General features: G+C 37.3%; 2 protein-coding genes across 4 annotated transcripts in view; one reads left to right on the forward strand and one right to left on the reverse strand.

Annotated features, from left to right (window-relative positions):
- The window catches only part of LOC139969961 (NACHT, LRR and PYD domains-containing protein 3-like), a 184,791-nt gene that overhangs the window by 81,205 nt on the left and 78,066 nt on the right, over positions 1-25,520 (reverse strand). The window contains exon 1 of one of the 3 annotated variants that reach the window (XM_071975414.1): positions 17,814-19,488. The exons of the other annotated variants lie outside the window; for them this stretch is intronic. Coding sequence (XP_071831515.1) covers positions 17,814-17,859 — 46 coding nt within the window. The 5' untranslated portion in view covers positions 17,860-19,488. Of the gene's footprint in view, positions 1-17,813; positions 19,489-25,520 lie in introns of those variants that run through there. 3 annotated transcript variants of the gene reach the window in all.
- On the forward strand, positions 6,523-10,505 carry LOC139970160 (uncharacterized). Its single transcript, XM_071975801.1, has 4 exons — positions 6,523-8,086; positions 8,551-8,712; positions 9,498-9,594; positions 10,124-10,505. The coding sequence occupies exons 1-4, from the start codon at positions 7,629-7,631 to the stop codon at positions 10,283-10,285; spliced, it is 879 nt and encodes a 292-aa protein (XP_071831902.1). The 5' UTR covers positions 6,523-7,628; the 3' UTR covers positions 10,286-10,505.

Below are 25,520 nucleotides of genomic sequence, written 5' to 3' on the forward strand. Positions count from 1 at the left end.
TAAACTTTCGTTACAACTGACACAATATTCTAGATTTTTCACAAGTTAACGGCAGTTTGCGAGAACTTTGAAAGATTCTATTCGAATTTGAAATTTCGTCGACCTTCTCAAATATCCAAACACAGAAGACGCATGAACAATATACGGTTTTACGAGAAAAGATACAGAAATATAGAACTCTGTAATATTGAAATGTTTTTGTTTTGTACCTTGTTCCTGATCACGATAACTTTTTTCTTATTATCTTAGCCTCTTACCTGTTTTCAATCTTTCCTAAGTCTGCAACTACGAGGTAAAATAAGACCGGACTGGTTAAATTTTGACGGTTAACCGGTTAATTATTTTATTGAAACATGTTAATTCATGCTCATGCGCATATGTCTTTAATGTGATCAATATTCGCCTTGAAAACGTTTCTTGTTTTACTTTTTGTATAATACAGGATTATGTGACATGTTTGAGATCTTCTTGATCTCGGTAATGAATCCAACATTAACAGTGTTGTATGTACAGTACGTTATTTATTAAACAACCTTCAACGAAGATTGCAAACGTTCGTGTATTTTTACGTCAGGTTCATGCTATAAAGTAAAGTATATGAATGTGTTAGGATGGCATGTTTTGCAAGCCTGATGTATATTAATGGAAGCGATGCTATTACCTATTGACAAAGTCTTAACTTATGTACATCTGTTTTAGCAAGTCAGTGCATATTTCTGTTATATTTATACATAGCTTGAATAACAGCCAACGGTAAAGAAAATATTGGTTTTCAGAAATGTAACATTAAATTTGTCCTTAAAAACTAAATCCAACCTCTACCCGTCATAGTCATTTGAACTTCCTCTTTTAGTTCATATTATTAGTTTTTACTTTGGAGAACCGCAAAAGTTCATACATCCATTCCCAGCTAACCACGACCAATTCCTCCATAGTGTTTGCAGTCTGTCTGGGTCAAAGATGTATGGCGGTAGCAAGCAACAATGGTATTTAGGTGTTATATCTAGCTCGGTTAGTTAAACAAAGCAGCACTGGTATTCATCGCCCACGGTAACGGAGACAATCACATAGAAATTCTGTTATAATTATTCATTCGGTTGTGACGATTTGGTAGATTGTACATTGGCTGAGAAGGTTCCGACTTGTGTGTTATAAACAGCACACTATTACATGTGTATATTGCAAATCGAAAGTAAACTAATAGAAAACCTTATAGTAAACGATGTTCGCTGATACGAGGAGGGACATATCACATGATAAGATTTATTGAAGGCAAATTTTCAAAGTTAGTTATTTGCACCTGTTGAAATATGTTTATTTCATCTTTAATAGAGGTACGCTTTGAAGTTTGGGGATATATGCTTTGTAGAAAATACAAAACAACCTCACATATCGTCGTAATTTACTATGTCTAGTATATAGTAGGGATGCACCGGATATCCGGTCCGGCTGGACTATCCGGCCGGATAGTGAGCAATTATCCGGGTCCGGTTCCGGCCGGATATTTTTCAAAATCCGGCTGGATCTTTTTCAAAATCTGGCCTGGATTATTCCTTAAAAAGGTTTTGGTATTAACTTAAATCAATGTAAACTATTTCCAAAAATTAATAAAAACATTCAAAGTAAGGAAAAATTAGGTTTAACATGTTTAATTTAATTTTCTCAATGGTCTGACCCACTGTTTCTAAAGATCCAATTAAATAATCTTTTAATTCAGTATAAAGTATGAGATTTGTGAAATGTAGCTTCCCGTTTTAAAACAAACTTTATAGGTAGTATGCAGTGTTTTTCCAGCAAACAAATTTACATACAATATCAAGCTTGTCAACAATTATATTGTAGTTATTTTATTAAAGAATGTAGATTACACCACTTCAAATAATATTTAACCTCATTAATGGGGTCTTAATTTCACCTTTTTTAATAATATGCGTATACCTCACATATGATTTGCTCCTTGTTTCATACTTCTACTTCTTATTAATGATTTTCTTTTGTGTAATGAAAAAATCCGGGTCCGGCCGGATTTTGTCCGGCCGGATTTTGTCCGGCCGGATTTCATGTACTATCCGGCAAAATCCGGTTCCGGCCGGATCCAAAAATTTGTATCCGGTGCATCCCTAGTATATAGTATTAATATTATATACGTTAGCTATCATTTCTTTTGTATTAAATTAGGTCTGAAATCACAACCATTCCCCCCGAATTACACAGTGAAGCCCTAGTCCTAGATGTAAACTGCATATAAGTCAGTGACGCGGTAAGCTACATCCTATTAATTCAGGTTTGCATGCATTTCAACTGTGCAGGAAGTGTGAAACGGCTTCTTATACGAGGTAAAAGGTAAACAAGTCTGACGTGAACAAGGAAGATATATGTGGAGAAAGCGAGAATGACATTGATAGTAAACACCCTTGACAGGACCAGAGATATTGTCTTTACAGAAAGGTTTATGATTCATAGCAATAATAGTAATAAGGATACATTTTCATTCTAATATGAATAATTATAGTATTCATATTGTCCAAATATCCTATCCATCCTATCTATCCTATCCATCCATCCTATATATCTATCTTATCCATCCATCCTATCCATCCATACTATCCATCTATCCATCATATCCTTCCAATTATATCCATCCATCATATCCATTCATCCTCTCAAATCCTTCCAATCCATCTATCCTTCCATCCATCCTATCCATCCATCCTATCAATCCATTATATCTATTCATCCAACTATCCATCCTATCAATCCATCGTATCCCTTCATCCTATACATCCTATTCATCCTTAGAATCTATCCTATCCATACACCCTGTCTATCCATCCTATCCATCTATCCTATATATCCATCATATCCATTCACCCTATCCGTCCATCCACCCACTCCCTCCATCATATCCATCCATCCTAAATATCCATCTATCCTATCCATTGTATCAATCTATCTTATCTATCTATCCAATCCATCTATCATATACATCTATCCTATCCATCCATCATATCCATCAATCCTATCCAACCTATCTATCTACCATATTCATCCACCCTATCCACCTATCCATCCATCGTATGCATCCTATACATCCAATTATATCTCTCCATCCTATATATCCTTTCTATCCATCCATTCTATCCATCCTATCCATCTATCCGATACAACCTATCTATCGTTCCTATGAATGTATTGTATCCGTTCATCTATCCAATCCATCCATCCTATACATCCATCATATTCATCCATCCTATCCATCCATACTATCCATCCATCCTATCCATCCTTGAATGCATATTATCCATCTATCCTATCCATCTTATCCAACATATTAATGCATATTATCCATCTATCCTACCATTCCTATCCATCCATCATATCCATAATATCCATATATCTTATCAATACATCCGATTCTATCCAGTAATCCTATCCATCCATCATATACACTCTATACACACAAAGTTTATTTAGGTAAATTAACTGCTAAGTTGAGTAAAATAGCATATTTACAATGTAAAGAAACACAGACAATTTGAGTTTTGGACGATCACTCATCAAAGGAGATAACAATAAACACCGATTCCCGTTGCGCATGTGATAATACTTACGTAATGAGTTAAACAATACGCACCGGGTTAAACGTACCCGTTTACGATCAAGAATACTCGTAGTAAGTTATTCTAGTCACGTGTGAGTTTCCTGAACAACAACTTCTACTCACTTTCACGGTGTTTTAACTCTTGATCTGTGTTTTTGAACTATCCAAACGGTAGATGTGAGTAACTTCATCAGCACATGTATACAATTTGTACATGTATGTACCGTATATGCAACACTCGCCGCGCTCTACATGGCTGGCTGCACGACTATTCGGATATCTGAACCAACACCTGTGATTTAATTCACTAAGTGAGCCAAATTACGATGTTAAACTTCTAACCTTAAAATCTGAAGCTTTATCGTACTGTTTGCCATCAATTACAAGTAAAAAAAAATACATCAGGTGCATTTCGTATCATTTAAATGGTGTTTAGATGTTCCGGGGTTTGCACGATAGTTAGGTTACCGTTGATAGTTCATATCCCTAATGTATTATGTTAGGCTAGTATAAGTATTGGCATAGCCTAGACGAATTAGCCTACTGTCTGATGCGTAACGTAGTTTGATTGTGTTGATTAATATCATTGTTTCAGGGTTGGGATAGCTTGCCATGATAACCATAACGTAGGGTAATAGTTTTGGTTATATTATACACAAACTTAAGTTCTACTTCTTAGACAACAGGCAGCTATCCCATCCACCTGTTCAGTGCAGTTGCAATTACTATGTCTAGCCTAGTCCTGTACACTAAAGCCTGTTCTAGTGTTAGTTAATAATTTTAGGCTTGGACTTGTATGACCCAAATCATGTGTAACAGACTGGTGTACCTAGCCAACCCAGACATTCACATTTTAATTTGTGGGTCACTGTATATAAGGTGTAACCTTTTAAAGAACTACCATCATCAGTCAGTGTAACAGTAACAATCTGTGTTTCAAATCATATTAGGCCTTGGGGAAACATCACATTTGGGTTATTTGCAGTAAGATGATTATAAATCAGTAAAGTTGAGCAATGCTCTTTTTGTACACCTGACCAACCATGATTACTCTGGTTAGAGGGTCACACACTGGCATTTAATTTTAACATGTGCATGACCGAGTATAAGGCTGTTTTTTCCATACTTATGATATCATTCCCTGTATGTATTATCAACAATTTTGCTCTTTCGGTTAGGTCATGGAAAAATGTGTGGCTTTTTGTTGGCTGAATGTTTTACAAAATCTAAAAATTATTTCATAGTCTGTCAAAGTCTGTAGATAAAGAACAACATACATTTTTATATAGAACAACATGGATCCAAATGACCAGTTGGTATATCTTTGTTATCATTGTCAGAACTTTCAAACAAGAACATGGCTAATTGAGCATTATAGATTAGTTCATTCACAGGAGCCAAATTTCGGTATCCGGTGTGGCATAGACAGTTGTGAGAAAGTCTACACTAATGTAAACTCTTACACAAAGCATATCCAACGCATTCACAAAAGATTTAGGATGGATGTTTCTGAGGAAGATTATGTGCAAGGTGATCTTGTTGATGGACATAGTGAAGATATAGGGCCAAATTTAGATCAAGATGTACATGCAAAGGAGAATGATACATTTGAAAAAGATACGTTACATGATGCTGTAGGTTTGTTTGTCCTGAAAGTAAAAGAAACACATTCTCTTCCAAAGACGACAGTGAATAAACTGTTACAAGACTTACATTCGGTATTAACATGTGCTCAGTTTCATCAGAATGAACAAATAAAAAGTGAACTTATAAGTCAAGGGATTGGTGCAGAAGGAATTAGGGCTGTTTTTGAGACTATAGAAAAGAATTCCCCACTACATGTTTTGGATTATTTTGGAAGTGAAGCAAATCAAGAGAGATTTATCAAGAATAAAACCTATTATGTGTCACCAGTTGAATATTGTCTTGATGAAACCAAAATGGCTACATACATGTATGTACCAATTCTTGAGAGCCTACAGTCCCTTCTCAAACATGATGATGTTTTACGAGAGGTACTAAACACACATCAAAATTGTGGAAGAGGTGTTTTACATAACTTTTGTGATGGGGACTTGTATCGCAGTAACCCACTATTTTCAATGCATTTATCATTACAAATTCAACTCTTTTTTGATGACTTTGAGGTCTGCAACCCTCTTGGGAGCTACAATAAGAAGCAAAAGCTAAATGCAATGTATTTTTCAATTGGAAATTTGCCAGCCAAATATAGATCAAAGCTGCATTCAATTCAACTAGTGTGGTTATGTAAGACAAGTTTATTGAAGGAGTTTGGTTTACAAATTCTCTCAAGACAATTGATAAATGACTTAAACATCTTAGAGACTAAGGGACTTACTGTTAACGCAAATGGTGAATTTTACAGCTTCAAAGGTACAGTGTCTTACGTTGCAGCAGACAATTTAGGTAGTCATGGAATAGGAGGATTTATGGAAGGATTTACTGCTTCTAGAATTTGCAGGGGATGTATGTGTACCTATGCAAGTTTAAAGCAACCTGCATTGTCAACAAAGTTTACAGCAAGAACCATAGATGGCCATGACCATCAACTCCAAATGATAAGGCAACATCCAAATCTATCTTCTGTTTATGGTGTGAAGGCTGATTCACCTTTAAATAGGTTATCATTTTTCCATGTGATAAATGGGCTTCCGTTTGATCCAATGCATGACCTTTTGGAGGGAGTGTGCCCACTTGTTTGGAGCCAAGTACTGACATCACTTGTAGAAATGAAATGCATAAGCATGTCTCAAATAAACAGTTCTTTGAAAGCATTTCAATACACAGGATCAGACAAGACATCGAAACCAACTCTACTCAGTTGGTCATTAGGCAAAATGCTTCACAAATGTGGTGCCTATGTAGATTAGGCCCATTTATATTTGGTAATAATGTACCAGAAGATTGTGATGTGTGGAATTTAGTTCTACAATTGAATGATATATTAAATCTTGCTTTTGCTCCAAAGATAAACTTTCAAATGATAGCATATATGGATGGCCTTGTCCAAGATTTTTTAAACTCCTATCTGCTTGTTTATCCAGAAAAGGGGCTTACACCCAAAATGCATTATTTAACTCATTACAGCAAGCAAATGGAAATGTTTGGACCACTAACAAACTGCTCAACAATCAGATTTGAAGCAAAGCATAGTTATTTCAAAGACCTTGCTAGAAAGACTAAAAATAGAAAAAACATACCCAAAACACTTGCAATGCGTCACCAAAGTCTAATGAGTTTGTACTCAACATCTAAAAATTTCTTAGCAGTAGACAACATCAATTCTACTGGCTTAAAGGAAGAACATGTTGATGCATTTAATCCAGTGGTTAGAGAAAAACTGGTGAAAGAGTTAAAATGTGAAAAATTTCAAACAGCCTATTCAGTTACAATTCATGGCACTCTGTACAGGCCAGATTTTGTTGTGGCATCTCAAATGAGTGAAGGTGTATTGTATTTTGCAAAGATTGATAAAATTATAGTGCACCATTCAGAAGCTCATTTTTTGGTGAGAAGCTTTTTAGATTGTACTTTCTGTCAAAAGTTCCATTGCTACATTGCATCAGAAGTATTTTCAGATCCTTACTTGGTACGGTCATCAGATATTTTAGACTTCCATCCTCTGTCAGGTGGTCGTTGCATTGAAGGTTTTTTTTATTGTCCAGAGATACAGGTACGTGGACGAATTCTTGTAACAACCACATAGCTGCAACTCAGGTTTTATGTCTTGTGTGTTTGTTTCTTGACAGATTCATGGCTATATTTTCAGACCTGTCATTCGTAATTGCCTTTTTAATGCCTGAAGACTTTTCTAAAGTTCTTGATGTATGTGGAGAATTAGTGCTGGATGTAACAGATACTGTTATTAGGGACAACAGAGCCATTGCCTTTTTTGAGGTTTCAGCATTTCTTTATGTCATTAACTTTTGCTTTGAAAAACATTTTGATGTCAGAGTACATTTTTTAAACAATACTTGTCTGTGATGTGTCACTATAAGCTTCCACAATGCATATCTTGGTGACCTTTGGCACTGAGAACAGAATTGTTACAGTAATTAATGGAGAAAACTGTGACGTTATCAACAAAGTACGTGACCTTTTCAAGATTCCAACTGATTATGTCATCAAACTGAAGAGATACTGTAAAGAGTGGGGGGAATGGCTCACAATAGAGCCTCCAGACATTGAAGCAAGAGACAAAATCAGAGTTGAAACATGTATGTTTTTGGACATAAACATGCCAGGCACTAGCGGTATTAGTGTCAGTGAAGCAAGTTTGTTCAGTGATCCAAGTGGTGTTTCGCTATGTGATGAAAGTTTGGATGAGGTATCTGCAGTTAATCAGCCAGCCATTTTGGGGCTCAGTGATGTATCTGAAAATATCGTATTGGCTGGACAAAACAGCAAAGATGAGGGCCTGAAAGAAGATGCAATTCTAAAGGGAGCTATGAATGCTACAGAGAGGTAGGTTGAGGATGTTGCTGTTAGTCAATGGATACTATGTTTTGATCATTTGGTTCTTTTAAATGCACAAATAACTGCATAAGTTTGTCAATTGGTTGTAATTGTTACCTGCCACCACGTCTAGGTAGCCCCTAGTAAATGGAATGTAATTCAACATAAGATGTAAGACTTAGATGTAAGTACTATGCACAGTATTGTCATGCTACCAAATTTATCAGCAATGAGTCAAAGCAACTTTCCTTTGCTATGAAGAGCAGACTGCAATGCCATAATGTTGTAGGTCAAGTCCAAGGCTGCTTAGTTATAGGCAGTCCAAAATTTAAGTTCTTGTCCTCATTTAATAGCTACAGCCCTGCAAAATAGTATCATGTTAATATAAAGTTTACTTGCCCCAGTATAAATAATACAAGACATACATAATTTACATCTCGATTCATGTTGAAAGTTGTGATCTTGCATTTCAGAGTGAATGTTGAATATAAACCATGGCCGACCAATGTCAGAATCCCACGAGAAAATATGTCACCTTTGTTGCGACAAACATTACAGAAAGGAGTGTTCCCAACTGCCAAGCTTAGAATACAACTAATACAGGTCTTGTTCAACTATATGTGGCAATTTGGAAGGTTAGTATTCTTATTCATATGTGTCCATTACAAACAGCTCCTCAAAAGCAGTATAACTTAACTTGTGCCATGAATGCATGTTACTAACTATTTGTGTACTTTCTGTGTTCTACAGAATTCCAATATTTAGTCAAGATATTGTAAACATGTTTGTCCAAAAGAAGCCAAGCCAACACCAGGCTGCAAAATCAGTTGTTGTGGACAATAGTTACATATCTAGCTAAGCGTGCGAAACATGAAATGTATTTAACATGCTTGATCATTGACACTCTAGTTAGTTTTCACCTTTATACCACATGTATTATATTCTACATGGCAAAGTGGTTAAATCTTTGCAATGCAGAATAATTCCTGTATGGGATATGATATGCATTTGTGTTTTAACAGTATTTAATGAGGCTGGGAAGTCATGCGACTCTCACCGTGCCCTAATTGAAAGGGCTTTTGGAGTTCCTCATAAAACATTCAGAGGCAGTTAGCAGCCAAAAAAATTAGTAATTCTAAGTGACCCTAACACAGAGCTGTAATAACTCCTATGATTCCTCTTCCCCTCGGTCATGCCACAGCCTTGCTTACATGTAAAATATTGGCCCCAATATCAAAGTCCAACATATCCCAATGCCACTAAATACACCCCCCCCCCACAAGAAAAGGGTCTCTAGAGCTGTACCTGGGCTGCAGTGGTGCCAGGTGTTCATTATTTGTGATCAAACAATCCTATAGTGGTGTAGTATATCAGCCACATCAGATTCGCTGGTTCTAACATATGGTATTTTATTTCACAGCCACCCAACCAGACTCCAGTATGAACAGATAGCACAGCAGCTAGTGAAGGAGTACCCTTGTCTTGCCCAGACCACAATACCTGCAGCCAAACCATACGTAAGATAACACAGAAATATTATGATTTAACTGCAGTGAAAGGCAGTGTTATGTTAGTTATAGGTAACCAAATATTAAGGTACTGGTTTAGTTTATTACAATGCATGAGATTTTGCTTCTCATACAATAATAGTAAATGTGGTTCATGCTTAGAAAAGAATACTTGCATAGTAGACCGTTTAAAATTCAAGATTGATGGGAGTAATCAAGTCCGAAGGAAAATGCAGACCTCTTCATTACAGCATGCTTGAAATTGGTGAATGAACCAGAGTGCATCATCACCATTGCAGGAAAAAACTCAATATTCTTGATGTGTAAAGTTACATTCACATGCATTTGAATGTTTGGAAGGTTAAAATGATTAAGTAAATGTTGCCTACACTTCTGAAAGGGCAAAGAAGACTACTTGTTTGAGCATATTGGCAAATGACAATCCCTGATCATTTAATTTATTGACCAAAGTAATTCAAGTTTTTGTCAATAATAGTTTTTCCTGTGTAAACAGAAGCATCATACTTTATCCCCATAGGACTACTGGAAACTAAAACTGTCAGACAAGTTTAGAAATGAAAGGAAGAGCATCCGTTCTGGATCATCAGAAGACATCAGACAACCCAAGAAAGCCAAACGCTTGCCTTCTCTTTCCAATCCTGGAGAGGACTCGGGATCTATTGCTGCACATATAAGGTAATAAAAACTTAATGCTCTTATACAGTTAGTGATCTCATTTGATATTACATTTTATTTACAATGATTTTCATCTATTCCTGACATCAGGTGGGAGGACACTACTTTAAATATGTTATGCACCATTTTTGAAGTGGCTTCATATCAAACATACATCAAATATATAGAAGTCATTATCACCATTGATTTTAGAGATTACAAAAATTCCCATATTAGGTACAAGGAGCTTTTTGTTTTTGGTGGAGACCAAAGGTAATTTGTTGTCAACAGGGGTCAAATTGAAAACTTTTTAAACACAACATCTGTATGCTCAGTACAAGAAGACTATAAGTGTCTGTTTCGGTCATCAACTGTGGAGGTGAATATTGTTTGTCATATCTCAATGCTTTTTGTTGTACTACCTAGATTAAAGCCTGTTGTTCATCCTGGATATAGCCTACATTACACATTCTTATAAAGATTATACATGTAACATCATCAAAACACAATGCAGTTTGCATTCTGGTTCAAAGCATTGAGAACGATTATTACAATACTTGATTTTCAGTCAGTCAGTGCTCAAAGCTCTCAAAACTTTATACATGGAATCATTTTTTAAAATATGTTACTCATAGAGTTCTGATGAATATGACAGTTGATATTGTACATCTTTCAAAGGAACACACTGAACTTATTCACTTTAGCTAATGCAAAATAATGACTATTTATCAGCAATAATATACCTCACAATGTTGCCGAGTTAATTGGTATAGTTAAGGTGCATTGACCTACCCATTGCGTTGTTCACTATAAATGTTATACACAGTTCAATCCACACAGCCATAAGTGAGCTTGGTGATTATTACCTGGACAGTAGATTCACACTGATGTCAACCACACTTATACCATACTAACTTAAATGCTAGAGTTTGAAGTCCAGCTACTTTTGTTTAACAATTCCATTTAAAGTGTACTAGTTGTTAATGCTGAAAATGGAAGAATCTATATTCCAAATTCAAATTTAATTGCAAATATTCATGAATTTTTACTTAACTTAGGTGGATGCAAGAAGAGTTTAAGAAGAGAACACCTGACCAGGGGAAGGTGACTAAGCTTATGGAGATAACATTTGAAGAGAGAAGGAAGGATGTTAAAAATAAGATGGTCATCCTCCACATGAAGGGGAAGTATCCATTCCTGTTCACTTTAACTGAGGTATGAAGAATATCTAACTCCAAATGACATAATTCTTTCTAGCTGACCAGGGTGTACTTTTAGAAGTGTAATTAGGAAGAGTAAATCATATAATTTGAAAGTTCGCCCTTTAAGTGGGGCTGCAGTGGCATTTGAGGTGACCTGTTGAAGGTCACTAGTTTGAAAAGTGAGCCTGTGTATTACATAACTATTTCGCTTCCCGTAGTAAAGGTAAAGCATGAATAATTTGCTCGTTAAGGTGGGGTTCCCCCTGAATCTACCTCATTGGCCTCTTAATTGTCTCAGGCAGTAATAACCCAATGGTAGTAGTATTATAAGGGCACATGTTAGTTAAATCAGACTACTCATGTATTGCAATTAGCTATTCAAAGTTTCGTTCTTTAGTATTGCACAGGCAGAAACAACGGATCAGATCAGTTATTAGTTTTTTTTATATATTCAATTAAATTTGTGGGTAACATGCTTAAAGTTTTATTGACATTTACTGTTTTCAGATTCATAATGAATTTACAAGAATAACAGGGATTGCAGCAATTGAGGCTATATCAAGCAACATCAAGTCATTCCGAGATGGAATTCTCAACCTTCAAGTGAAAAACCAAGATGCTTCTGACTTCAAGAAGATAGCAATTGACAAAGCAGACACTTCTGTATCAGTGGAAAAGGCTGAAGGTAGTTATATGCATAAGCTAACTCTGCAGTTCTTCTGGGATTGGGGATGATTCCCATTTCAATCATGTACAGTAGCAATGATAGGTCAATGAAACAACCTATTAGTTTTAATGAGGAGAGCCCACAAATGTTTGTATTTATGATTATATGCGTGTTTGTTTGTGTGTCTGTATATGCAGGAGCGGACTATAAGTGGTATTCATTCTGTGTGCAGTGTCTTGTTATGTCCTGCAGATGAATATGTGCCCTGTTGGTTTTGACTCAGATGTTAAGTGTTTCATAAAATGGATGTTTTATTTAACTGTCAATATGCTCACAGTGTCTGGAATAAGTTCCAAGCAGCGTGAATGAAATAAATTTCTTTGGTTTAATCACCGGCTGACTTCTAACTACATAATAAATATGTTAGTCAGTTTGTGCCTTCCTTTTCATCTTTGATTGTATAAACAGCATTGACTATGGTGCTACAGTCCCACCTTCTGAAGGACAGTTCTGGTTGCAAAAAAATATTGGATGCTATTCTTTGTGTGTGTTGCACACTTTAAGTGGTGGTTCCACTTAGTCTTCAAAATGTACCCGATGTTAATAAAAGCATACTTCTCTGTTGGACCATACAGTTTGAGACTTGGCTATAATTATTCACAACTATATATACAGTAGTTTATCTTGCTGCATTTATCTCTGCGTTTTGCCTTTACTTGTTCACAATGAGTATGCAATGACTAACTTTAACCCACTTTTACATCTTACCAATAGAAATGAAAACCATGGCTGCATTATACCTAATACCATCCGTATTTAAACAGAAGCCATCCTTGATAATGGGGACAGATGAAGACAACATGGTAAGATGAATGTACAATATTCAATGATTTTGTGCTTCCAAAATGTGGTCTGACCGCTAGCTTATCATCTTTGTAGCTCACATTGACACAACTAAATTTTGCAGGTTCCCTGTGTTTGAACCTTCTTTTTTTGCAAAACCTTTCATTTGTGTTTGATTATAAGCAATTCAGTCTTGAATTGTCGAAATCCAAATGTATTCCAATCTGGACCAGGTAGGTGATATTTGTCCCATAAAATTTGCCTAGCACTTTTAACTAAAACAGTTGTCATTATGAGTGACACCTTAAATAATATGTGTAGCTTAAAGAAACTTTCATGATGACAGTATGGATTTGCCAGAATAGTAAAATGACCTCAGGCATGACAACCATTAGGCTCACAGCTCTATACGTAAAGACTGTGTGGTCTGTGTCCTTATGTCTACAGTGTAGTTTACCATACACTGTTCACACAAAGGCCCTCAAAGAGGTAATTTTACAACCGTGGCAGGCTGGTTATATTATACCAAGAAACTATTCAAGTGATACCTTGGCATTTGGGGCCTGTACAACAGATCTTTAAGATGCTTGTCCTTTGTTCTCGTTTTACCCTGCATAAAACTCACTGATCTTTAAAGGGCCACTGTTTAAGAAAGTAGCACCTGGAGTGTTTGTGCAATTGCCCAGTTAACCATTTTTTCCCCTGTATACATGTATACTCACTTGTAGTTGCTATAATATATAAGCATTTGCACAGAATGTTGTGAAATTCATGAAAGATGTTTGTTTGCACAACATATTAACAGGTACTCTGCAGCATAAAACATTAACTGTTCATGAGATAACCCTGAAGTGGTGGCTGCAAATCTTTCAGATGATTTTAGTTTCATTTCTCTTTACTTTTCACTTTTAGGGAAACCTGTCACCATATATGCTTATGAGTGCAGATGTGTTTCAGGCAGACGGAAGCTTCATTATAAACTGCGAAAGAGAGACAGTTGTGACCGCGAGCACTTTTCTGGAATAACTTACAACTCTCTTTGAAGTATACTGGGTATTTGGTATGGAATATCCCAAACAGACAAAGGACATATTTAACTTTATCGAGTGCTGCCTCCTTAAAATGAGGAACATTAAGCCAACCCGTTGTGTTTCATCTCTCATAACCAAGTTAGCAACTGCATGAATAGTCAGCTATTGTGGAGAAGCAAAGTTTTTATTCATTCTTAAGTTCGGTCAGTATTGTTATTTGTTTTCCATTCATTCTTCTTATTTTTTTTTGTTCCGTTGAGACAAAAGTGGTTAAACTTTTGTTTTAATTTCCATCCATCTTCTCTATAGCAGTGTTGTAATAATGGGTTTGAATAAGCTTTTCATATTTTAACCTGAATATTTTAAACTGCATAAAGGTCCATTCATTAAAACCCTGTTGTAAAGCGTTAAGTAAGAAAGTAAAGAAACTTTACATGTTTTATTTGTTAGAAATATATTGACCTTTAAATAGGTCATGTGTCCAGAATTCTGGACTAAGTACCACCACCTGGTCCTGTTGACCATTGGTGATATGTAGCCTGCAATCACATCATTACATTATCATCAAGATGACATAAGAGTTGTGAGCTGTGGTTATTCCCCAAGGGTTATTTCTCACGTTCTGTGTGTCTATTCTTGCAAGGTTCTTACATACTGTAAGCTGTTTGAACATATTTTTAAATTTTACAATTTCAGTCATTTAAACAAGAGAGTAAAATACATTTCCAGTTAGAAATGTACAAAGAGACAATTATGAGTGTTGCTTTCCACAATCAGGCTTCAATAAATGACCTAACCACCTGGGAATGTTGACCTGTTATATTTTCACTTATAGAATGCTGGAGTGAATGCACAAAAAAATATGTTGAATCTTTTAAAGTACAGTTAATGATTTTTCATATCACACTTTCATAACAACACTCAAAAGGAAGCATGTGATGTAAACTTGTTTTGTTCTTTAATATGTTGTATCTCCCATATCTCTGGTGTTCATTTTGTTCTAGTAATCTTAAACATGCAATTCTTGCTACAGTATGCCATTGTTCCTTGTATAACGTATCCTTTATTTCCTTTATTCCCTTTCATTTATGGTACACAGTGTGTGTTGAGCAATCTTAGTCTTCCAACCTGGTTCTTGTCACAAAGTATATTGTGTTGGTTATCATTGATTTGATTATCAGCTTTTAGTTGTAGTTTACTTTCATTCTTCTTGTACTTGTTCTCCTTGTTTGAAGCCAGAAATATACTCAGTTAAACATATTAAATCACACATATCTTTTCTCTTCATTTGGGTGTTTTTACTCCTCTTTAGAACTCATTTTTGCAAACTTATGATTAAAAAACCCAAAAATGTGTAAATTTTGGGACAAATGCGTAACCGAAAGATGTGAGTAAGTGTACTCCAAAAAATTGAATTTACCCACCATGTTTGAGTTATAAAACGCATATTTCATGAGAAAAATTACCAAGTAAATGAATAAAATATGGGACAGAGTTTATTTAGCGCAAATGAATTTTTTAACCCAGAACAAGTTAAGAGTGTACCTACTATGCATCCAACTATATCCATCTATCATATCCATCCATACTATCATATCCATCTTATCCATTCATCCATCCATCCTATACATCCATCTGTTTCCATCTAACCTATACACCAATCCTGTCCAAATATCCTATCCATCCAATCTATCCTATCCATCCATCCTATTTATCTATCTTATCCATATATCCATCCTATCAATTCATCGTATCAATCCATCTGATCAATCCTCACCATCCATCCTATCCATCCGTCCTTTCCATCGTATCCATCTATTATATACAACATATCCATCCATCTTATCCATACTATCCATCTATTCATCATATCCATCCAATTATATCTATCCATCCATCCATCGTATCCATCCATCTTCTCAAATCCATCCAATCCTTCCATCCATCCTATTTATCCATCCTATACATCCTATCTAACCAATTCTATCCATCTATCCTATCAATCCATTATATCTATTCATCCAACTATCCATCCTATCAATCCATCGTATCCCTTCATCCTACACATCCTATTCATCCATCGCATCCATCCTATCCATACACCCTGTCTATCCATCCTATCCATCTATCCTATATATCTATCATATCCATTCATCCTATCCGTCCATCCACCCACTCCCTCCATCATATCCATCCATCCTAAATATCCATCTATCCTATCCATTGTATCCATATATTCTATCTATCCATCCAATCCATCTATCATATACATCTATCCTATCCATCCATCATATCCATCAATCCTATCCAACCTATCTATCTACCATATTCCCCTATCCATCCATCGTATGCATCCTATACATCCAATTATATCCGTCCATCCTATATATCCATTCTATCCATCCATCCTATCCATCGTATCCATCTATCCTATCTCTCCATCCTATCCATCTATCATATCCATCTATCCTATCTATTCATCCAATCCATCTATCTTATACATCCATCCTATCCATCTATCCTATATATCCATCATATCCATTCACCCTATCCGTCCATCCACCCACTCCCTCCATCATATCCATCCATCCTAAATATCCATCTATCCTATCCATTGTATCAATCTATCTTATCTATCTATCCAATCCATCTATCATATACATCTATCCTATCCATCCATCATATCCATCAATCCTATCCAACCTATCTATCTACCATATTCATCCACCCTATCCACCTATCCATCCATCGTATGCATCCTATACATCCAATTATATCTCTCCATCCTATATATCCTTTCTATCCATCCATTCTATCCATCCTATCCATCTATCCGATACAACCTATCTATCGTTCCTATGAATGTATTGTATCCGTTCATCTATCCAATCCATTCATCCTATACATCCATCATATACATCCATCCTATCCATCCATACTATCCATCCATTCTATCCATCATATTAATGCATATTATCCATCTATCCTATCCATCCTATCCATACATCATATCCATAATATCCATATATCTTATCACTCCATCCAATACATCCGATTCTATCCATTAATCTTATCCATCCATCATATACACCCTATACATACTATGCATCCAATTATATCCATCTATCATATCCATCCATAATATCAATCCATCCTATCCATTCATCCTAATTAACCTATCCATCCATCCATTCATCCTATCCATCCATCGATTCATATACCTACCTATATACCTATCTATATATTGATCTATCTGTATCAGTATAATAAAAGTATTTGATACTTTACCAAACTAGCTAATTTATAAACGTATACAGATTACATTTTAATTGAGCGGTCCGTCATCACATACATATTCTTAGACTAAAGATCAGAAGCCATTTTTCATTTACTTTTATTTTTTGGCAATGTTAGCATACACTTTTAGTTCCTTAACAATCTTTTCTTGCTAATATTCATTATTATAAGAAAATATTATTAATTTGGTGTTTTGTGAAAATTCTGTATTGGCTACATTTGCTTTTTTTTACACGACTGCCTTTCCGACATGGATTTTTGTGGAAAGCCAACGCATTTTGCGTTGCTGGAAAGATAACTGAATACATTTATAGAGAAAGTAGGCTGCTAATTGAAAGAATTTAATAGCAGGATCTAGTAGATGTGGGCAAAACTACACCATTGAAAGTTTGTCACCCTGGCCTAAGTATTGACGCAACCAACATAAAAGGCGTTTGAAATAGTTTCTAGTAATTTAAGCATTCCGTACCATATCTTGCGGTAGAAATGCTGCGACTTGCAAGTAAAACACACCCAAGTACACGTTAAGCTCTATTACCACGACTTCCCCGGATATCATCAGGTTAAATCGAGTCTATCGGAAAATAAAGTGACAAAGATATGTAAGGAATGTATAAAGTTTGAATGTGCTGGAATTGCTTAAAAGGTTTTCATGTCTTGCTTCACCAATTATAATAACGATAAAATGGTAGCAAACTGATTTTCGTTTTGAAAAATGTACTTTGGTGTGAACATTTAATGAGGGTTTCCTGGAGAACAGGGTAGGAGGAGGGTGGTTTGGTGTTAGACAGGGGTAAATATGTTAGATTAGGTTCCATCAATTGAAGTATACAATCAATTTGTTCTACTATTTCGCAGGGGAGACTGATGGGAATGGCTGGAGTTAAATCTAAAGGTAGAATAAGGGTGGGGTTTGGCGGTGGAGGTGATTGAAGTTCAAGATAATTTAACAAATTTGGTGTTATAGCCACCGCGATATTTCTTTTTGCGTTTTAAAGTGACAGTTACTATGAATACGGTATCGCATTTGCAAGACGCTTTGTCAAAGTCGTTTATTTGGAATATAAGAGATATATAATAGAAAACAAGTAACATGAGATTTGAAAAAAAGATGATAAATATATACAACGGGAATAAGGCATGAATGCTTCAGTTTTGGTATTTACTTTCCTTAGGAAGAGAATATTTTGCTATAGCTGATTTATCAGAATTCTATTTATTCTACAATGATATGGAGGTTTGTTATTCTAGTTTGTCTAGCATAAAACTTCGTATGTAGAGTAGCCGAAATATCGAATTACACACCACTGTAAAAATTAATGAACCATACATTGGTTGCATGCAATGACTACACACAGATGTTCGTAGGATTGTGTACGGATTGCTGTATTGTTAAAACAAGAGCAGCAACGCTGCTAAAGCTCATGTTACCTACTATTTGAGAAATTTTGTTTTGCTTGTGCATAATACATACGCAAGATAACGGTGTTATTTCCATTCCATCCATCTCCTCTACCCCTTGCCTTATGCTCCTTCTTAGCAGGAAGAATTTTTTATTAAATGATAGAAGGTTGTAAACATTTGTTTTGAATAAAAAAGACATAAAGAATTTTTTTATTCAATTTGTGCCCTCTCAATTAGTACCTACTATAAGTATGTAAGTTATAACTCTAACGTACCGCTGGAATCTTACGTTAAACTAGTTTTGTTTCTGGAATACAATATATTCGTCGCCTGAGCCACATGTAAATGTTCCCCGCTATATCAATATAGTGAACGGCCAATATGGCTATATGGTCACCAACATCGATTATGATCGTATCCCCGTATTTACAGCTTGTACGCATGCTCACATGTACGCCATGTATTTGGTACCTTCTCAGAAAGGAAAACTATATTTTTCATGCGGATCGTAGCAATGTGCCATTCAACCTTTATATTTGTCGCAGGTACTTATAAGTATAAGCTGCATAATGAGCTTCTACTTAATGCGAATTAATCCTCGACTCTAAACATTAATTTAAAAGGCACTAGTCTTTGTGAGGTCGGCTACACCGAACTAACTTGAGGACATGTAGTTAGGTATAGTTTTTATAGAAGCTTTAAACTACAAATGCTGTGAAGGGACAAATACACGCACATAATACAGACAGCTTAATACAGAGGTTACCACAGTGAACACAAAAGAAAGATTCCACTATATACCAAAAGTCTTCATAGGGGATGTTATTCCCCATAATACATCACGCTACACTATCATTGGGGTAGTGGTGAGGAACAAATTACAATATGTTGACTTAATATACTTTAGAGTGACATGTGCAAGTATAGGTTTTCTAGTTGTAGATAGCTGTCTCATCCGACTGGTGACACGTGACCTATTTACTGTAGGAAGTGATTCCTTAATTGATTAGAATATATGTGTTATTAAACAAAGAAGAAAGCACACCACATAGGAGAGTTCAAAATCAACAGCAAATACAAGTCACATACACACATGTACCTAAAATGGAACAAATCGGATACCAATAGACACTAAATGGGGTCTAAATATAGTATAGCGTGTCTGTGTTTGTGTGTGTTTGTAGGGAGTGTGGTGGATTCCCTCTATATCACCAGGTCTTGCACTCAACCCACCTCAATTAATTCCTCCATTTATTACTACAATCTGTTAACCTTATATACTTACCTAATGAGGTTTTAATTGGATGACATTTGTTCTGGTTAAATAACATTGACTCAACAACCTTTAGTTTCAATAATATGGGAGTTCTTTATTGTTATATTCAATCCTTGAAATTATTGGTGTCGAATGGTCCTGGAATGGGAGGTGATTTCCAACTGTTTGTTTCTGGAAGAGGTGATGAACACAATGCCATAGCAATATATTGCTAATCTAAGAACAATGTGACTGTATCGGAAATTCATTACAAAACAAGTCAATATATCCAAATTATGCAGACATCAATCCGATGTACAAAGCTATTTTGAGAAACACATCCACTACTTCATGTATTACCGTGATCGCCGTGTTAAACCTGTCGTACAACCAGGGGCGTCAATCCGATTTGAAACGTGGGGGGGGGACGGAATCGATTCGAGTATTCCGGCCGTAAGTACTATCTAAGCGGAGCGCCACCATGGGTTGGCGCGCAGCGTACAAGAAAATTTTTCTTCTGGCAGACCCCTCAGATTGCAGGAAACGGCACTTCCCGTGCATTATGGCAGAAAGCAACACCCCTAAAATTGATAAAAATTTCCGGCAATTTTTTATTTTGGGAAATATTCTCGAAGGAAGTGATCGCCATGTATTCCTAAGTTTACCAATTCCTCGTCTCCCAGAAGCGCCCAACATTTAAGATATCGAAACATTTTCGTGTTGGCTGATCCATGATCACCGCCCATCAAGGGCGGCGGAAGCACTTTCAATCTGGGGGGGGGGGCACCAACATCAAAGGGCACTTTACAGCAATTCGATTGGACTGATGCAGCCTTATATTTAGTTCCCTTTACAACTCTTATTGTATTATCTTATTTGTGTACACACATCACTCCATCAACGCCCCCCCCCCTCTCAAGGAAAATATGCATACTAGCACTGCAATATCCAATGTGCAAATTGGGAAACAAGGAACAAGTTTTCTTTTGAGACAAAATGAGGCGAAATCATGCTAATTGCTAATGTAGGAATCTTCCGAATTAGAGTTTATTTCTTGTTAATATCTTAACAAATTTGTTTCATTCGAAATAGCTTTGAGTTTGACCCACAGAAATTCACTAAGAGTCAGAGGCGTAGCCATGCAGGAGTTGCAAAGTTGTATGCACGACTATCTGAGCGGAGCGCCACCATCAGTTGGCGCAGAGCGTAGTAGAAAATTTTTGGTTTTACAAATCCCTCAGATGGCCGGAAAAAGGCCCTTCCCGAGTGTTCATTCTGGTTACCTGGCCTCTTGCTAACTTGAGACACCTCAATTTTTATGTAGAAAATGGGCACATTTTTAACCTGGGGAAAAGTGGGGGCACGTGCCCCCTGTGCCCCCGGTTCCGCCGCCCTTGCCGCCCATGCCCGTGAGAAGTGGTGACTGGGTGAAGAAAAAGCCATGCCGTTTGAAAACATGGGCAGAAAAAGTGAAAGTAGCGAAACCTAAGGTAAAACGCGCGATAACGAAGTGATTATTTTCCAGGTTAATTGAGACTGTATCAAACGCGAGCTTAGGACAAACATATTCAAAGGTAATGGCATTACTAATCCCGATATGTGGTCTTTGAGGTGTGTGGAAAATCCGCAACGACCATCAAAGAGCAATTGAATATTTAGTCTACTTTTCGATTTCGATTTCGATTTTAAATTATGACAAAATGTTATGACACCTTTGATTTTTTTTTTTGGGGGGGGGGGCTGTGCCCCGGGCCCCAATGGGCACGACGCCACTGACCCCAGGGCCTCAGATATAGGCCCATTGCAGGGGTGGGCAACCTTTTGAATGAATGGGCCAGATTTTAGGAGTGAAAGATTGACAGGGTCGCATCTAACCAACGGCCTGCTGCTGATTTCAAACCTTTGATTCCGAGGACGTTCAAGCAATAGGTGTGTGTACTTAATCTGTATTCACAAAACCATAATGTCAATACAATCCTGTTGATAATTAATGGTGATAATAGACCAACCTGACAGCATCATAAGTGCAGATAAATTCTAAGCAGCTAGCTCGTTTTTGGTGATGATGCAAAATAGATTGAAATGTTTTCTTTTTCTTGAGACATCTCACGGGCCGCAAAAAAATCACTGGCGGGCCGCATGTGGCCCGCAGGTTTCCCACCCCTGGTCTATAGGAACGATGTCCCAAAATTTCCCAGGACATATAGGCGAAGGAAGCTATCCGCCGCGACTGCATGTGAGTTTCTCGACTTTCTGTCCTGGGAGTCATACCACAAAATGGTGCATTTCCTCATACGCCATTATTAATAATTTAAATAACTAACTGATAAGGCACAGCCCATATCCGAGTTCGTATAGCGAGCTTAGCGCAAATTTGGCGCCAGCATGTTAAACCAGGTTGCTAGGTCTACGAGAATACATTTACATGAAATTTGAAAACAAGGATAGCAAGACAAACAACTTTTATTATGTTTTCAGGACCTCACACATGCGCATGTATCGTCAGATTTAGAATAGGTCCCATGTGAGTGGTGGCTAAAGTGATGAAGGCATGAAAATAAATTAGTGGTTGATCGTTGGAGTCCTCAAGCAAGTTACCTCGGTTGCTAGGTGGATTTGCATCTGGTTATCGGGTGAATTCTGGTCGGAGCGTACTATGTTACCACCATGTACCCAGGGACGTAGCTAAGGCCTGATGATTGGGGGGGGGGGGGTGTAGTGGCTGAAAATCGGTTTTGAAGCCAGAAAATTCCAACTGCATGCTGCTTTTGTACCCCCCACCCTCCCGCTACTCGTCAACGATATAGTCAGTGTCAGTCAGAAAACCCAATCTTTCGCGACTGCACTTCTGTTACGAACTTGTTGCGATACATTTGTACCCATTGGCACTCATTTCAAAAACTTATTGCCCCCCCCCCACCCAACCAAATATTTTTGTGAAATTCGGGCAATATGCTGATAGCTTTTTGGATAATTTGCAATGTGCTTTTCAGTGGTTATACTGGTATTATTATTACTCAACAATTATCACCAATACGGAAGGGTAATAAGACGGAAAATGATTGTATGCTATTTGCATGCGATGTAAAAACCGATGCATGCCTGTATGATATGCACATGATCATGTGTGATGCGCATGTTTTGGTTATATTTTTCGGGCAAGTCGTTACAACCCACCCCCCCCCCCCCCACAAAACAAATTGGGCTCCTACGCCTATGACGGTAGTTGTATTAGGCATTTTTTGTAGTATTCAAAATCATAAGACGTTTTGTACGGTGGAGTATAAGAATCGCGAGAAACAATTTCCCAAAGTGGCAAGGAAAACGTGGTAAATATGACACGTTAAAGGTCAATTTTGACCGAAATTTTTAAAAACAATTACATGAAAAGGCCTAGATAAACTAGAGTGCGACAGTCGGAAATTCCGACTGTCGCATTCCAATTTTCCAACTAGCGTCAGTTTTACCATGGCTTGGGGGTGAGACACACCCACACCCCCTCTAACGACGTCCCTGCGCGGTGAATATGGAACACGATCACATGATTCAGCCTCTGTTGAGTCATGGTGCTCCGTAGCCTTGTCTTCAAACGCCTCAAAGAACTAAAAGATCTCTCGGCTTCCGTCGAACTGGCGGAGGAGACGAGGAGCAACCGCAAGAGAGCTTCGACTTCACCAAACATAGCCCGTACTACTGGATTCATCAACTTGAATAATTGTCTATACCCTTCAACCGACGACGAATGGAACTGGCCTCGAAATAAAGGCAGACTAAGCTTAAGATTGTTGGAGACCTCAGGGTACCAACTCACGAGATCTGGGTGGAATTCTCCATTCAGCAACATTGAGTGAGATTCGAGGATATGAATCCTAAGATGTGTAAGCCGTAACCAAATAGAGCCACGACACTACTCTTTTTCCAAATGTGTGGGGGGGACATTTGATATTGTTTCCCCCATCCATCGAAATGTGGGGGGGGACGTGTCCCCCCGTCCCCCCTGGATTGACGCCCATGCGTACAACTGATGTACCATACGTTCTGATTTGAGTAATTGCATCTCACTTATATATTGTTTACTTTTATTTCAAAAAACCTTTAAAATATGGGTCCTTTCTTCAGTAAACGTTGTAACATAACAAATCTATTCATAATTATCCAACCGAGGCAGAGGTCATACTGTACTATATAAAGTAGCAGGGAAACACCACTTATTAAATGTATACACTGGAAGCCTTTGTAACGCCTTTTCGAATCGTCCTGTTTTAGGTAAAGATTGTTGGTTATGATACGCACTTTGATTGTGGGTACTGATCAATGCGATTCTCCCTAAAGTGAACCTACTGTAACGGTTATATTTAGAACTTAAATCACATAACATCATCGCACTATGAAGTCAATGCCTAGGTAAGTGTTAGCTTGGATCAAGTACTAGAGCTCCTGTGTACTTGTCGACGAGGCACACAATAATTACTCAACCATCGTCGTATACGTTAACATTGATCATGAATATTCCAATGCAGAATTGCGTAAAACAACGCACCGACCCTGTGACGTGCTCCCTTGTAACACTGAACGCTTGTAGTACTCATTTAATGTATGTATGTATGTCCGCTACAGTTATGTTGCGTACCCGGTTGGTAAGTAAGGTGTGGGGGTGGGGGCGGGTGGTGGTGGTAGGGAGAGACTCGAGGACACCGTAAAATAAAATACACTAACAGTGCATCCTGAGATTAATAAGTATATATCTTGTCTACATACAATGTACTTGTAGTACATCTCTCGCAGTGTGACAAAGAAATAACTATATATAAGTAGGAATACCTTACAACTAGAACACGACACACTGATAACGTTCATTAACTAACCCTATCACGGCACAGCTATTCTGTAATGCGCAAGTTGCCTAGAAGCGAGCTAAACTATACGCATCGCGTTAAAGACAACGCAGCGCAGCAAATGATGAATTCGTTAAAGGCAACTGTTACGTTGGAATGCGAGAGGTCTCGATAATTAATTTTAACGAGACACAAGCCTGGGTTCGTTTCCGTAAGGAACACAGACAAATTGACAAGTCTAGAGAATTTAAATGAGAACGTAAACTATATTGAACAATGGATTTCGAACCAACAACAACAAGTAGTAATTACAAATATATAGAAAATTACTCACAAACTTAACAAGATAGGATACACTTTAAAACACGCTGGTCTCTTCCAACGGCGATATCCCTCAGCGGCCACGACCTCGATGACGACGATTCTCGGTCCGTTGCACCGCGAAATTCACTGGTCCTCGACGAAGTTTCTGGCGATCCCAGAAACAACAGTCACCTTCTTTCCGGCGATGCTCCAAAATAGAAGACGGACTTCCAGCCACAATAGAGTGAAGCACAAGTCGAACTTCTCGCCGACTAAATATTACCAGAGTCAGTCCAAAATCAGCTTTATAGCCACCAACTCCTGGCGTAACGAACTTCCTCAACGGAGACAGAAATTCTTCACCTTCTCCGCAATAACGACTGAAAACTGTAGTATCACAGTAAAGTCCTCTTCAAACTTCTG

This window comes from Apostichopus japonicus, chromosome 7 (assembly GCF_037975245.1).
Source record: "Apostichopus japonicus isolate 1M-3 chromosome 7, ASM3797524v1, whole genome shotgun sequence".
Taxonomy (NCBI): Eukaryota; Metazoa; Echinodermata; class Holothuroidea; order Aspidochirotida; family Stichopodidae; genus Apostichopus; species Apostichopus japonicus.

Coding starts and splice junctions, on each gene's coding strand:
- LOC139970160 (XM_071975801.1), top strand. CDS start 7,629: ATGCATATCTTGGTGACCTTTGGCACTGAGAACAGAATTGTTACAGTA. Junction 8,713..9,497: donor TATATGTGGCAATTTGGAAG/GTTAGTATTCTT, acceptor TTTATTTCACAG/CCACCCAACCAGACTCCAGT. Junction 9,595..10,123: donor TACCTGCAGCCAAACCATAC/GTAAGATAACAC, acceptor TTATCCCCATAG/GACTACTGGAAACTAAAACT.